This window comes from Pelecanus crispus, chromosome 5 (genome assembly GCF_030463565.1).
Source record: "Pelecanus crispus isolate bPelCri1 chromosome 5, bPelCri1.pri, whole genome shotgun sequence".
Taxonomy (NCBI): domain Eukaryota; kingdom Metazoa; phylum Chordata; class Aves; order Pelecaniformes; family Pelecanidae; genus Pelecanus; species Pelecanus crispus.
In genome coordinates, this window is record NC_134647.1 from 59,906,008 (window position 1) to 59,919,986 (window position 13,979).

The window sequence follows — 13,979 nt, forward strand, 5'->3', positions numbered from 1 at the left end:
TAAGAAATTTCAGAGACACTAACTCGTAGTTGGGAGAGGAAAGAAAAAAAGAAAAAGGACAGGGACACACACACCTTCAAAATTATGATTTCCTTCTGATGCAAGTAAAGCTTAGGTGTGCAGATGGGATCTACCCGTCTTAAATCCTTGAAGGAAACTAGTCTGTGAAGACAAAAATCAGTTGAATTGACAGTATGCACTAGCCTTTGTCCATCAGTGTATCAAAACATCAAAACATTTCCAATTAAGTCTTAGCACATTAAGTTTAAAACACAGTAGACTTTTGTGCATTTGACTGAATCCCAATCTTTGTTCATACTCAGTTTGATACAAGTCAGTTAAAATACTGAACTAGATTTTACTTTAAAATGCAGGCTCTGTTTAAGTATTGCATATTAGTTACCATCCTGCTTAACAAAATTGCAAGATAAAACCACTGAAAAAAACAGAAGCTGAAGTAGTAAAAATTCAAAACATTAAAGCAGATGTGAATTTAGGTTCTCCACTTGCCAGCTTAAATCACAGTTAAAAATCTATCCTATACATCCACCATTTCCCTCACCCTGCAGGTGTGCACCCTCATTCTCAGGAGCAGCACTATTTTGCATATGCTTACTTTAAAGTACCTATTCAGGGTGTTTGAAGACCCATCTAAGCCCATTAAAGGATTTTTAAAATCAATTGAGACAGATATGAACGCTCCTGAGTTTGGTGTAGTGTACCTAAGTATACGATGGACCTTCTCTTAAAATTGAAGATTCAAGTTAAGCACTTCACAAATGATCACAGTTCAGCCATAAACAGAGCAACATTTTTGCTTAGCATGCTACAGCAGAAACTTTATTCAGCTCATTTTGAAAATATTTGCAACCAAAATTTATTTTCGTAAACTCACGGAAATAAGCTTTAACATATAGGCTGTATACAACTCAAATACAGGTAATACTTTTAGCAATAACTTACAGATACAAACTAATGATAAACTACAATTTCACAAAGAATTGTAAACATTTTGCACAATTGTCAGTCCTTTCTTTTAGGCAAAGTGCTCTTTTGATGACAAATAAATTAACACACACATAACTAGAGTGGACTACTTCCAGACAATACAAAAAAGTGTTTAATAAGGCTTGTAAACAATGTAATAGTTATTTATGCAGAATCCATAAAAGTGTCTTGCAGGCTAAATATACTTACATACCCGGGCAGCAAAAATGATCTTGAAAATGCTTTAGATGTTAAATAAAAAGTTAACATTAATATCTTTCCAATGATATTTTTAATACACAATAAATGACTTAAGGTTACATCCTTAATAGTTTATATCCCTGACAGAAAGGAATTAGGTGTGACTTATTGGCAGTTGTGTCATTGAATGGGGTAGCAAAGGCTGGAGTCCAAGAGCTGTAGGTGAATGAGCTACAAAAACAGAAATATTTACTTGTCAGCTTCATCAGAGGTAGAATAAGATTACATGCTAGTAAATTCCATTGGGTAATAACAGTGCGCTGGTCCCAACCACGGCAGCATGCTCTGTTTTCCCAGCATTCACACTCCTCCACCCACAGCCCACCTTACAGCACTGCTTTGGAGAAAAATAAGCTCAGGCCACACGTGCAGCTCAGAGTCTAGTTCTCCCAAAACCTTCACAGTCTCTCCTAATCACAAGCCAAAGCTGTTGACTTGCTGAGTCATAAGACACATGATGACTCAAACATACTTTTGACCACTGGGCTTCCCCCACCATATGTTACTGTGAGGGAAGCTAAAGTTTTCAGTGAAATTGCTGGATTGAGCAGACCTACAATTGCTGGGGTAAGAGTCAAGGAGCAGGGGGTAAACAGTTTTCTTTAAAGTTACATATTATTAAACACGTTGCACAGGTGTTTAAAAGAGGGTTTGATTTCTTATTGCTAGTATTCATAGTTCGGAGGAAGCACAAAAAAGTGGTCTTCCTACCCAGATCTTCAGCTATGCTTTTACAGTGAAGGACTACTGCTTGAAGAGGCACACTTCTTAATGAGGTGTAGATAGCAAGTACAGTATTAAGATATTCTATAAAGAATAGTACAAATTAAAAACCCATTAAGTTTCTTTAATCAGTACTTAGTGAACTGTTCTTGCTCCAGTCAATAATGATTTTACTTGGAAATGCAAAGCTGTTATACCTACCATCCATATAGCTGTGTAGAGCAGTTAACATAGTCCCATCCTGGGGTACATACGCAGAGTATGCCATTTCTTCTAACATGGGTGGAGACAGCCTGGAGGGCTGAACTGCTGTGACAGGAGCAGTAGATGAATGATTAGGACTAACATGTTTCTTATGGCGTGCTCTGCAATTTTGAAACCACACCTGAAAAGGGGGAAAATTTACATCATGTTGATAGATTGCATTCTGTTTCAACATTAGCATAATAAAAGCCTGAGTTCTAACTTCAGATGAATTCAGTTAGTCAGGCCTTTAACATAACACTGACAGTCCAAATGAAGAAGAATTCATTCTAAGCCTACGTGGTGCCTCGAACAAGCGTGGTCAAGTCAGGAAAGCTTCTGCAGTGGCCAGCAGCCCACAAAGGACAGGCACGGTGAGGGGCTGCACAGCTCCCGGGACAGGCACCCCCACCGCTGCTGAGACTGCTGCCCCGAGGCACGTAAATGGGACACAGCCAGCTCCGTGCCTGAACGCTACCGACGGTGAAGCAGGTTTTTCACAGGATACCCATTTTCTTTTTCATGTGGAGAAGCGTGCAAGCTTCCACTTTTTAAGGCTTGATCACAGCTGCCAGTTACCTCATTTCTATAGAAACACTCTGTCAATCTTCCAGGCTAGAATAAGCCAAGGGAACTGCAAACTTACTTTTATTTATATAAACATACAAATGTATGATTTATATTCTATACAAAGATTCTAAGTTTGTGTTTCTCAGTTTTGGATGGCATGGGTATATATTTTAACTCTGCTCTATAGAACAGATCACTAGATATTCACTTACTCCTCATGTGTCATACCACAAGCCATTTTCAGAAGGAGTGCAGGTCTTAAGAACAGACTATTAAAGTCAGAAATTTATATTTAGAAGAGTGCAAATTTATATACTATTTAGGCTGAGAAGTTTCTTCCTGGAAGATTACTAATCCTCCACACAAAGTGCAAAAGTAATACAGCAAGTTTTCCAAATTAACGTGTTTGTTCTAGACCTATTCCTGAGTAAGGATGTTGTCTGAAGTTACGTTAAAACTGCCAGATTAGATCTTTTTTCCATCTCAGAATAACTACATGGAGAAAACTGTCATTCAGCATTTCCAATGGATGGGTACCAGACTTTGTGAGTCAAGTAACTTAGCACAGTTACCTGTATAACACGCCTGCTCAAGCCTGTTCTTTCTGCCAGTTTCTGAAGCGTTTGTGCATCTGGATTGTTGTCCTGAGCAAACTGTGCTTGCATAACCTGAAAAGGCAAGATAAGAGATTGCAGTTTTTTGTACGCAGTCCTGAGAGCAGCATCAGAGACTCCTCTCAGACCGTGGTCCTACTCCTTGCCTGGTTTTAGGAAACTGTTGTAATCATTATTCCCCAGACAGTCCCCAAAACATTAAGAAAAAAAAAAAAAAAATCCCCCAAAGCCAAAATACAAGCCCCTTATTAAGCTTAACTGAACCAAGACTTTTACCAGAAATGAAAGAAGTGAATTCTGCTTGGCAGTAGTAAAAAATGGAGGAGGTCCTCTGTTATGATTGCATTAAAAAGACTGTGGGAGAAAGTTCCCTGCAAAGCAATTCAAACATACTTGATGAAGAAAACATCTATAGCAGCAGCGTGCAGCATAAGGAATGAACTTTGATCCACCTCTCTGCACTATCTGCATCTTGCATTATACAGAGCAACTTAACCCTCTTCTCAGCTGCATGGAGGATGCAGGCAACTGGGAAACACTTGGTGCCTCGTTTACCTTTAGCTGACCTGAAGAACACCTTGGCTGACCTGCACTATGTAATTCTTTGGTTACATTCATCTTTTTACAGAAAATGGCAGTGAACACTCATCATTAGGATATGAATTACATTTTTTTGAAGAAGTAGATGTCAACTTGGCCTGCATCCTGAACAGTTTTAGAGCCTGTAAGAGTTTACCTTATTTAAGGAAGTAAGGCTTCATGGATTTCTGCAGGGTATCTTCAGCAACTTAATAAACTGTAGTTTCTCATTTCTGGATTTTGTCCCTTGATGGTCTGCAAATTTTGCCTGGCTTCATCTTTGAAGATTCAGGCCACTTCTCTCCACATTCAGAAACGCTGAAACTATTTACTTTCCTGCTGTTTCATATGAAGACATCAAAAAGCGTGGACATCCTTTTGTACAAGTACTTCACGAGGTGTGTTACTACATGCTGCCACTCTGACAATCACTGATCCGTCTGATGCTTCTCTTGCTAGAAGTAGAGTCTTGTACCAGCATCGAGGACAGGTACAGAGACACATGCACGGAGCAGATAGCAAGTGTCATTAAATAACAAGAGGCCCTAAGATCTCCAACACCTGAAGTAGGTTACAATCCATTTAAAACAGGAAAAGAGGGAAACATGGAAGTTTCATTGACAGCAAACGGGAAGAAGCCCTGAATACAGTTCCTACTTTGATGTCTGGGCCTATCTCCCATTCAGCTACTGCTGGAAAAGAAAGTTCCGTTTCGCAGAAGTTCAAGCTTGATGTCCAGATGCCCTGTGTCCTTGTCAAATTATTGCTAACAAACTTGGTTTGTATTGACAACACATTCTGCCTTCAGTCACGGGTGAAATAGCAAGCCAAGCTTTGAACTGCCACATTATACAGCGCTGCTTAAATGCCTCACGTGTTCTTAACACCTCAACCTCAGCTTTTCTCAACTGCTTTCAGTACGAACAAGAGGAGGACAGGCCAACAAAACATAACTCAGACTGAGACAGTAGAAAACGGATGGTGTAGTGGCCACGTGTGACCAGAAATCCAAAGACATGTTATGAACTGAAAGCAGGAATGCATAGCTAGGATTAGGTAGAAAGCCGCAAGCTTCCTTCCCACTACAGGCTGAAACCTCTAAAATCTGCTCTCACCACTACCCCTTTCATGAGGACCTGGCCCTAGTCATGGTGTTTTTCCCTAGAAGGCTAATTGAAGTGGTGATCCAGAGGATGAAATAACTCATATCTGAGGCAGTCCAAGAGCTAACTCTTGCCAAGGTAGCAACAAGACAAGAAGCCTTGAAAGCAGAGCAGATGCAGGCAAACTGCCTCCCTCTCCCTTCAGGGCAGGCTTGACCCTACAAGGACGGGTTTCCATTTGGCACTTCCAGACTTTCTAGCTCCCACTTCCCTTAGTCCTGACCATCGAAAGGAACAGAACTAGTGGCTGAGCTAGTATAAAGGGATATTGGAAAAACATACTTCAATAACTCGTGTTCAAGAACAAATTGGACAGTACAAGAATTGCTGCCAGGTACTTCAGACACACCTTCCCTTTATTTAACTCCACCCAGCTCTATGAAAAAAGTGGGTTTTTTTCCCCCTAAAATCTGCAGCATTAAATACTGAAGCTAGGTCTTGAAATATGACACCAAGACTGTAATGACTTTAGTATATTTTTAACAGGCAAAGCTCAAAGACACTTTGAGGAAATCGGCATGTGAAGCATTTTGGAAGGGCTGGGAGAAGGAGAAGGGAAGGAAAGTAAAGATGAGCCCCTGTTGACAAGCCTCTCTTCCTGGTGTACAGAAGTATAGCCAAGACTATAACATATGATCTAAAAAGCAAGTGTTGAGGAGAACTCTTAGGAGGAAAAAGGGCAATCAAGAAATAAATGCACAACTACTCCCTGTCTTCTCTATAAACCAAAGCAAAACAAGAAACAGTCACTGACAGGAGTCAACCTGCATTCACATGAATATAAACAGGAACCCCCAATACTCACCTGTTTTGAGAACACAATCTTTTGCAGCCCTTATTGTACATTACAACAAAATTCAGACTTCCATCCTGTTAATGTCTTGAAGTCACATACAGTACCCATCTTTAGTACAACTCTTCACATTACATAATTCTAAAAATATTTTGTCTTTATTACGTGCAGCGATGTAAATGCCTGATTAAATAGATTTCATCGAGCAATCAAAATAGAACAACCTTTTTGTTTCCACTCTGCCCCCAGGGAAATAAAAAGCCTGAAGAGTAACTAGTTCATATTAAACTGCTGAAGCTAACAAACAATTCCAGAAACATGCTGTGTCTTGATAGTTTATGAAATAGTTTAAAGCATGCAAGCTTTTTTTTTTCCCCCATACGCATCCGATTTCCTATCGGTTCAGCACCTATGTCCTGCATAAACCTGAACTAAGCAAGTTTTTAGCACTGCCTCTACCTGGAGTTGATCTGCTGTGAAGCTGGTCCGAGCTCTTTTTGCTGGTTTTGGATGATTAACATCTTGTTCTGTTAGTAATGCTCCTTCCACGCTAATCCCATTACCTGAAGCATTAAAAAGAAAACAACACCGTTTGCTAAACATTCAAAATTATGTTGTTCGTAAGTCAAGACTGTCCCCCAACAATAACCGACAATACTTGGCCAGCTGAATCTCAACTTCAGAAAAGCCATATTCTATTCAAAGTTAAATTGATCTAGCACCATTATCCATTACACCCCAACTGACTCCCTTGCAAGTGAGGGAAGGAATAGATCCAGCATGACATTTTATCAACTAGATATGCTCTTGCTTTCTTTTCCTTAGGATAGAAAACAAGTTATACAAACTTAAAAAAAATTAAAACATCAAATAATTTGCACATTATTTTAATTCAAGAACCTGTGCTTCCAGCCTTAGTAAAGCTAGGTAATTACCTGTTAATAAGGAAGATGAGGTAAAACCCAACAATTTCATTAAAACTAAACCACATAGTTCTTAACAAAAGCAGCATGTTACCATTTTCAACTTCTCTTTTCAGATTGTCCAACATGCAGTCGTAATGTACTCTACAAAGGACTTTCTCTTCAACCAAAGCAAACTCCTCTCCGGTAGAAAGCTGTCTTTTGCAGGAGAAGCACGCAAAGCATGCCAAGTGGTATACATTTCCCTTAGCCCTTCGGACCCAGTCAGTAGAATGAATATGCCTCCCGCAGCGGGAACAGCGGGTGCCATACCGCCTGCAAAAACAAAGGCAACAGGAGGGTGAAGGCACGGACACTAACCATCTCGGGCAGAAGGGTGACTCCGGGAGGGTTAGAGGCAAGCAGGATGTGGCAGCACAGCTGAGACCCGCAGCAAGTAGGCAGACCACAAGGGATGAGGGGACAGCATAATTGTGTTTTTATTGCAACAAAATCAGCAAGCTCGTATCTGATAGCTTAAGGCAAGACCGCTACTGAACTACAGAAGTTAATATTTTCAGAAGGCGAAGAGTAAAATTGAAACATCTTAACTGCTACATGAGTTTACAACTCTTCATCTCTCCTTTTATAAAGATAACTAATCTTTAAAAAGCTGTGAGTGGGAGACGGAAACAGCTGCGTTTGTGTTCAAAATTCTCCCAATTATTCAAATATATTTCACATGACTCTAGTGGTAGTCTGAATTATTATATTTAGCTACATCATCCTTCACTAATAGTTCAGTCCCCTTCAGCAGAAGGGGGAAAACCTGTATCTTCATAGTTATTTCCTTAATTACCATCACATTATGATTTTAAAAAGAATTCAAATACCTGCAAGTATTTACATTACTACAGTAGAATACTTCTCTTTGAAGATGAAACTAGCCACCATGGTATGTTGATTATGTAGATAAGAATTTGTCCTGAAAATCTTTGCAGACTCATAAGTTCTTTTTTTGAAGTCCCACAAATCTTTGTTCTTCCAGAAGTTCACAGTATTCAGCCTGCCCCCTCCCTCTCCTTCAGTGTCACAAGCGACTAGCTGGACATAATCCATTCACCACACAGGTGAGAATCCCATAAATAGTTTGGCCTGGCAAAGTACTAGCAATCACACCAAAATTAACAGCAAAATTTTTTGCTACTTTCTGGACCAAAGATTTTGTACCATGAGTACTTCCAATGCCAGCACAAATAAATAATATTCTTCCTTACAGGATTAGACCTCAATCTTGAAGAATGCTTCATGTTCTAAATCACACTGATCACAGAAAGGTATAACTGCTGAAAGCTTCTTTTAAAGATCACGGGATTTATTCTGGGTTGGTTTTGTAGTTCCGTGTGATACCCTAAATCTCAGCCCAGTGGAGTACTAGTCCAAACAGAGTATCATCTCAACTCTACCTTGTATTTGCAATCAGCATTGCCTAAGGATGGTCCTTTGCACATACAGTAGCTTTACAACCTTACTGTGGCCGGGACTCTGACTTACTTTCCCCGCCCCATGCGTACAGAAGCAAATTATTGTATAAATGCAGGAGCTGTGCATAACAATAGAGGGGCAGAAGGGTAGACTTACTAGGTAGTTACGTTAGACAGACTTGGTGTTTCATAAGCCCCTCTGCAAGAAATGTCAGAGTTTAACTACTGAAAATAAACCTAGCAAATAAAAACCAAAGAGCCTAAGCATTTATTTTAGTTGCAGCTTAAGTGAAAAGCAACAAGCAAGCGTAACATGTTATCTAATAAAATGGTATTCCTGTGTATATACCTGAAATAATCAAGTTTGCAGAAGATATCTTTATCTTTGATGTAACAGCTGGTATGCCTTCCTAGAGACGTTCTGCAAACACTGCATGAGAGACAGCGCACGTGCCAGCAGAGGTCGTTTACCTGCAAAAACACAAAAGAAAAACGCCCCTCAATGTTTATGCTACCAATACTATATTTCATATTTACAAAACCTGTTTTTTCCATCCATACAGACAAGGCTAAAAATTACATATACCATGATTCACAGAAAATTTATCTTCAAGGCAGAACATTTTTCCTATAGAACTGCATGCATATTAAGGGTTAATTAATTTGATGGAGGTCTTCAGAATAAGCTTTCATGGTTTTATAATTAAAAGCACCAGAAGAGGAAGCAAGAGATTCAAGTTCCACGTAGATATTTTGTGCCCAGTTCTGTTCTCATAGCATTAGAGTAACAGAGCAAGTTTTGGCCTCGCATGACCTTGGGAAGGCAGCTAACTTACATACTTTTATTTCCCAGTCTGTAAAAGAGTCCTACCTAACAAAGAATAAACTTTGCAAAGTGATTTGAATTTTAAAATGCAAGCATTGAAGTGTGGGGGGGTGTCTGTCAAACAGAAACACACCGTGAACCACATCTTCATTTGCCAGGTTTCTGTTAAAGCAAAGTTAGTGAACGGAGTGTGAGTTTCAAAACATCAGCAGTTGTTTTAATAGCAAATTCAACAATCCTTTAACATGTAATATCCATAGTAAAACTAGACATGGAAAGCAGCAGAAATCAGCAGTTTTGAAAACTTGTGTATAATTTGGGGACAAATAAATGGAGTGCAATTATTTTCATTTCTTCTTTCGTATAAAGAGAACTCTTTGTCGTGCAGACATTGTGCATCACACGTCAGCTAAATAACTTAAATAATTTGAAAACCCAAGATTCCCAGTAACCATAAAAATTAAGTAATAACCCTCCGGATAACCCCATGCTGCATAGGAAGAATCCTGTAAACCAAACAATGACTAAATTTAGATTTTTTTTTTTTTTTTTAATTTTCTGAGCCAATTTCTCATCTCATACCAAACAGCACATATATTGCCTGTGGCAAAGCAGCAGATTTGAGATAATCCAAGAGATGCCTTTCACCAGAACACTGCCAGACAAACCACAGAGAAAGTGAAGTATTGACTCCAACACTCATGCCAGAATCACCCGTTTCAGTCATTCTTCAGCTTATAACATTACAATTTGCAGTTGCCCAACGCTCTCCCAGCTATTATCCTTGTTGGCAGCCATCTTCCCCTACACTGACAAATTTACACCACAATATAATGTGAAGCTGTTGATAACAGCTGTCACCAAATTGATCCTCCCAAGTCTTTCTTAAAACAGCTGTGCTGCAACACAGGGTAGCACTTGGGCCAGACCAAGCCTGCTCAGCAGTCCCCCCGTGCGAAGGCTCCCCGGGTGACCCCCGCGGGGGCCACACCAGGAGCCCCGGCGCAGGCGAGAGGAGCCTGCACGCAGCCGGGCTGCTGGCGCACGGCTCTGCGAAGCGTGAGCCGACATCCCAGCCACACAGAGCTCACCTCCCTGCCTGTTCTTTGGAGGCTAACACTCTTCCGCAGAAGAGGCCATCGACAGCTTTGACAGTTGTCCTGTTTGATGTTACCCGTCCACATTCTTATTAATTTACAGGGCTGAAGTTGGAAGACACACTGCTGATGATCCGCAAGATACCAGTTTACCAGCACAGACTCCCTTCCCTCTCTGCCTGTGCAAGAAGCAGTAACAGATCATTTAAACTTAAGGCTAAATCATTTAGAGGTCTTTTGCTCCCAGCCACATTATCCTGGTCCTTCAGACAGCAACGAACACTAATCGAGCTACCGAAACGTCACTGGAGTTAACGGGACTGGAACCAAGTTCAAGTTAGCTCTGCTCCCAGTCCTGCTGCGCTATTCATGTGCAAGCCCAGCCCGTTGCAAACGTGGCTGGGATTTGCGAGAACAAAAGGTATATAGCAGCTCCCCCACACCTGCACCTACCCTAATTTAAATGAACACCAACCCAGCATACGTGTTCTTTTGACCTCCTCACCCCAAGTGAGATCTAAGCAAATGATCTAATAATAACATTGAGATGTTTTCAGCAGTGTTACCGACTTTCACTTTGCAGGATACACAACGGCTTTATTTAAGGCTGCATCTAATGGAATCAAGTGACTTCTAGCATGCTTGTCTAATCTCACTTTTGAAAGGAGAGAGGGCAAAAGTCTGATCCAGGACCATTTTAACGGCTGTAATGCAAAAGGAAAATACACAGCACCACCACCACCCCCATCACATTGACACTTTATGTTTAAAGTCACATGGTTTTGTTTGTTTTTAAATGATCTTACTCGGTCCTGAATGCTAAGGCTAGCAAAACGCCTCTGCAATCACACAGCTTGTTTCCTTCACAGACATTACTAGACCACCTTTTACAGCAACAACTCATTTCCACGTTTCTCAAGAGGCACTTTTTGCTTCGAGATTCACGACATCACACTAGAAAACTTAACTTTAGCTCACAGCAAAGGCGTCACACCGCCAGCGCTTAACCAGGAGCATAAAGCAGGGCAAGGAAGTTATCCGTGTCCCGAACCCTTAGTTTTCTTTCCCGCTCTCTCCTACAGCACGTCAAGAAAATACGAAATCCCCGCGCAGAAAAGCGTTACCCGAAACATAAGGAGCGATTCAGTTTTCCTCTAATGCCCGCATCTCGGGGACAAGCACGCAGCTACCTTCACGCTTTTAGGCGCTCCCACGCCCGCAGGGACCCCACCGGCGCTGGCCGGCCGACGGGCGCGCCGGGGCGGGCGGGAAGGGGAGGAAAGCCACGACGATGGCAGCGGCGCCGACAGCTCGGGCAGGCGTGCCGGGAGGGGGCGAGGGTCCGCCGGGCCCGGCTCCGGGAGGCTCGCCAGGCGCCTCCGACGGCCCCAGCCCTCCCGGCGGGCTCTCCCCGGGGCAGCCCCGGCGCCAGCCGCGGCACCGGGGCGGACGGCGCCCTGCGAGCGGGCCGGGCCCCGCGGCCGAGACCGCCCCGCCGTGCCACGTCGGTGGGGAGCCGCTACCGGCGGCGGCCCCGCCGTCCGAGGCCAGGCACCTCCGCCCCGCCGGGCGCCGGGCCGGGCGCTCTTACCTTCAGCAGGTACTTGTCCACGATCTCCAGGCCGCAGCTGCTGCACACGCACTTGCTGGGGGCGCAGCCGGGGCCCGAGGCCATGGACCGCGGCGAGGAGGAGGGCGAGAGGGCGGCGGAGGAAGAGCAGGAGTCCTCGTCGGCCGCTGCGGGGCTCGCCTGCGGGGGAGACCGCGGTCAGCGCCCGGCCCCGCCGGCTGCCGCCAGCCTCGCCGGGGAGAGGCGGCGAGCTCCGCGCCGGCACCTGCGGGGCCCCGCCGGGAAGGGTCGCGGCGGGAGCCGGGGCGGCTGCGAGCGGAGGGGCCGCGGCGGCACCGCAAAGCGAGAGGAGCGGCCGCCGCCCCGCAGCGGGCACCGGCGCCGCGCTCGCCCCGCGCCGCCCCCTCCCCGTGCCCGCTCCCGGTGCCCGCCCCGCACACCTTCTCCGAGGGGCCGCCGAGCGCGGGCAGGTCCTTGTCCTCCAGCCTGCAGACGAACATCGGGTCGCTCTTCCAATACATGGCACTGCCCTACCGCATACCAGCTCCGCGGCGGGGGCGCGGCGAGGCGGCTCCGGGGACCCCGCGCCAGGTCTCTGCTCTCAGCGCCTGCAGGAAAAAAGTTTTGTTTTCAAGTGGGTGGACCCCGCCGCGCGGGGACCTGCCTCGCTGGCCTCACCTCCTGCGCAAAACCCGCCTTCTGAGCATGGCGGGATCGCTATCTCCGCCAGCGAGCCCGCGCCGGGTTTTGCGCAGGGGGTGGGGGGAACCCAGCAGCAACAACAGCAACAACAAAAAAAATATCAGCAACGAAAAAAACCGGAGGATCTCCCCCCCCCCCCCCCGCCCCGTTTGTCTTCGTCGTTTGCCACAGCTTCCCCCCAGTCTAAACAAAGATTCCAGTTACATCTCTCTGTTAGCAAAGAAGGCAAACGCGACGGAAAGCGAGAGTACGTGTGAACGGGAAAGGTTTTTCCACACTGCTGAAAACCCAAAGCCCGAGGGTATTCCTGTAGCTTAGACTCACAACTCCTAAATCTGCCTCGCTGCCTCTACTCTTGCTCGCGCCTCCGAGATCCCGTGATAAAACCTTTCTCATTAAGCTAAAAAAGGAGCATCTGAGCTGCCCAAAGGCCGGAGCGTTCCTTCGGTTCCGAAATCAAGCCTGAAAGAGCACGCGTGTCGCTAATTAACATCAGCGTCTTCGGTCGCGCCGTGGACAGAGGGTGCCAGGAGCTGGCTGGCCGCAGCTCCCCGGAAAACTAGAAACTTTCCTTCAGCGGAGGGGGGCCGTAGGTTACTGGCACGCTTTTTTTTCCACGATTACAAACCTTGCCCGCAGAGCTCCCTCAAACCAAATACTGCTGGTGTTTTCGGGACATTTGAGGAGAATAAAAACAACAGCCTGTCCACCGCAGGTGAGGTAAATAACGGGGGTGTCTGCTTCTCTGCACGTATTTAACTAGCCAGGTGTTTTTAATTAAACTTGTCGTTATGTTTCCATCTTTTCCCCCCTCTCTTTGTTTCAGCTCCGCCTGACGATAGATGCGAGACATGTTGCAGAGCCTCAGTGAAGGCAACTGAGAGAATGGCCCGTGCACTTAGAAATACGATAAGTTTGGTAAAGGGAATTCTGCTCTTGAGAAGCTGTATGGAAGGAGAAGCCCGGTATTCTTCTCCCCCTAAAAATTACGATCGTTGTTTCAAATCCCAGGACCCGATTCTGCAGGACCGTAACTGAACGAGTGGCGGTGCCGAGCCCCGGTAAATGCGGGACGTCCCCGGTCACTCACTCGTTTGTCCAGCGCTAAAACCGACCTAACCCTGGACAGAATCTCGCTTAATCTTAGTCCTAATGTCCCTAACAGCCGCTGCCGCAGCGAGGCAAGGAGTGGTTTGGGTTGGTTTTTTGGTGGTTTTTTTTTTTTCTGGCCGCGACGAGGCTCGGGGCAGCGCGACCGCCAGCCAGCGCAGCCGCGGCGCGGCGGGCAGAGCGGGGGCGGCGGGCCGGAGCCCCGAGCGGCCCCGCGGCGGCGGGCGGACGCGGGACCCCGCCGTCCCCTGGACGCCCCGACCCGCCCCCGCCGCTGGCCCGGAGGCGGCTTTCGGGCGTCTCCCCGGCGGGCCCGGGGCACCCCGCGCCGCCCCCGCTCCCTCGACGGCCGGCG

General features: G+C 45.3%; 1 protein-coding gene across 1 annotated transcript; it reads right to left on the bottom strand.

Annotated features, from left to right (window-relative positions):
• Positions 1–1,342: 1,342 nt before the first annotated feature.
• On the bottom strand, positions 1,343–12,333 carry LHX8 (LIM homeobox 8). The gene is made up of 8 exons (XM_075711155.1): positions 12,253–12,333; positions 11,834–11,992; positions 8,669–8,790; positions 6,951–7,171; positions 6,393–6,496; positions 3,357–3,452; positions 2,173–2,356; positions 1,343–1,419 (listed from the first exon to the last, which is right to left on the bottom strand). The coding sequence occupies exons 1-8, from the start codon at positions 12,331–12,333 to the stop codon at positions 1,343–1,345; spliced, it is 1,044 nt and encodes a 347-aa protein (XP_075567270.1).
• Between the last annotated feature and the right edge of the window lie 1,646 nt (positions 12,334–13,979).

Coding starts and splice junctions, on each gene's coding strand:
- LHX8 (XM_075711155.1), bottom strand. CDS start 12,333: ATGTATTGGAAGAGCGACCCGATGTTCGTCTGCAGGCTGGAGGACAAG. Junction 6,497..6,950: donor GAAAAGAGAAGTTGAAAATG/GTAACATGCTGC, acceptor TTAATGCTTCAG/GTAATGGGATTAGCGTGGAA. Junction 3,453..6,392: donor TCACAGCAGATCAACTCCAG/GTAGAGGCAGTG, acceptor TTGCCTTTTCAG/GTTATGCAAGCACAGTTTGC.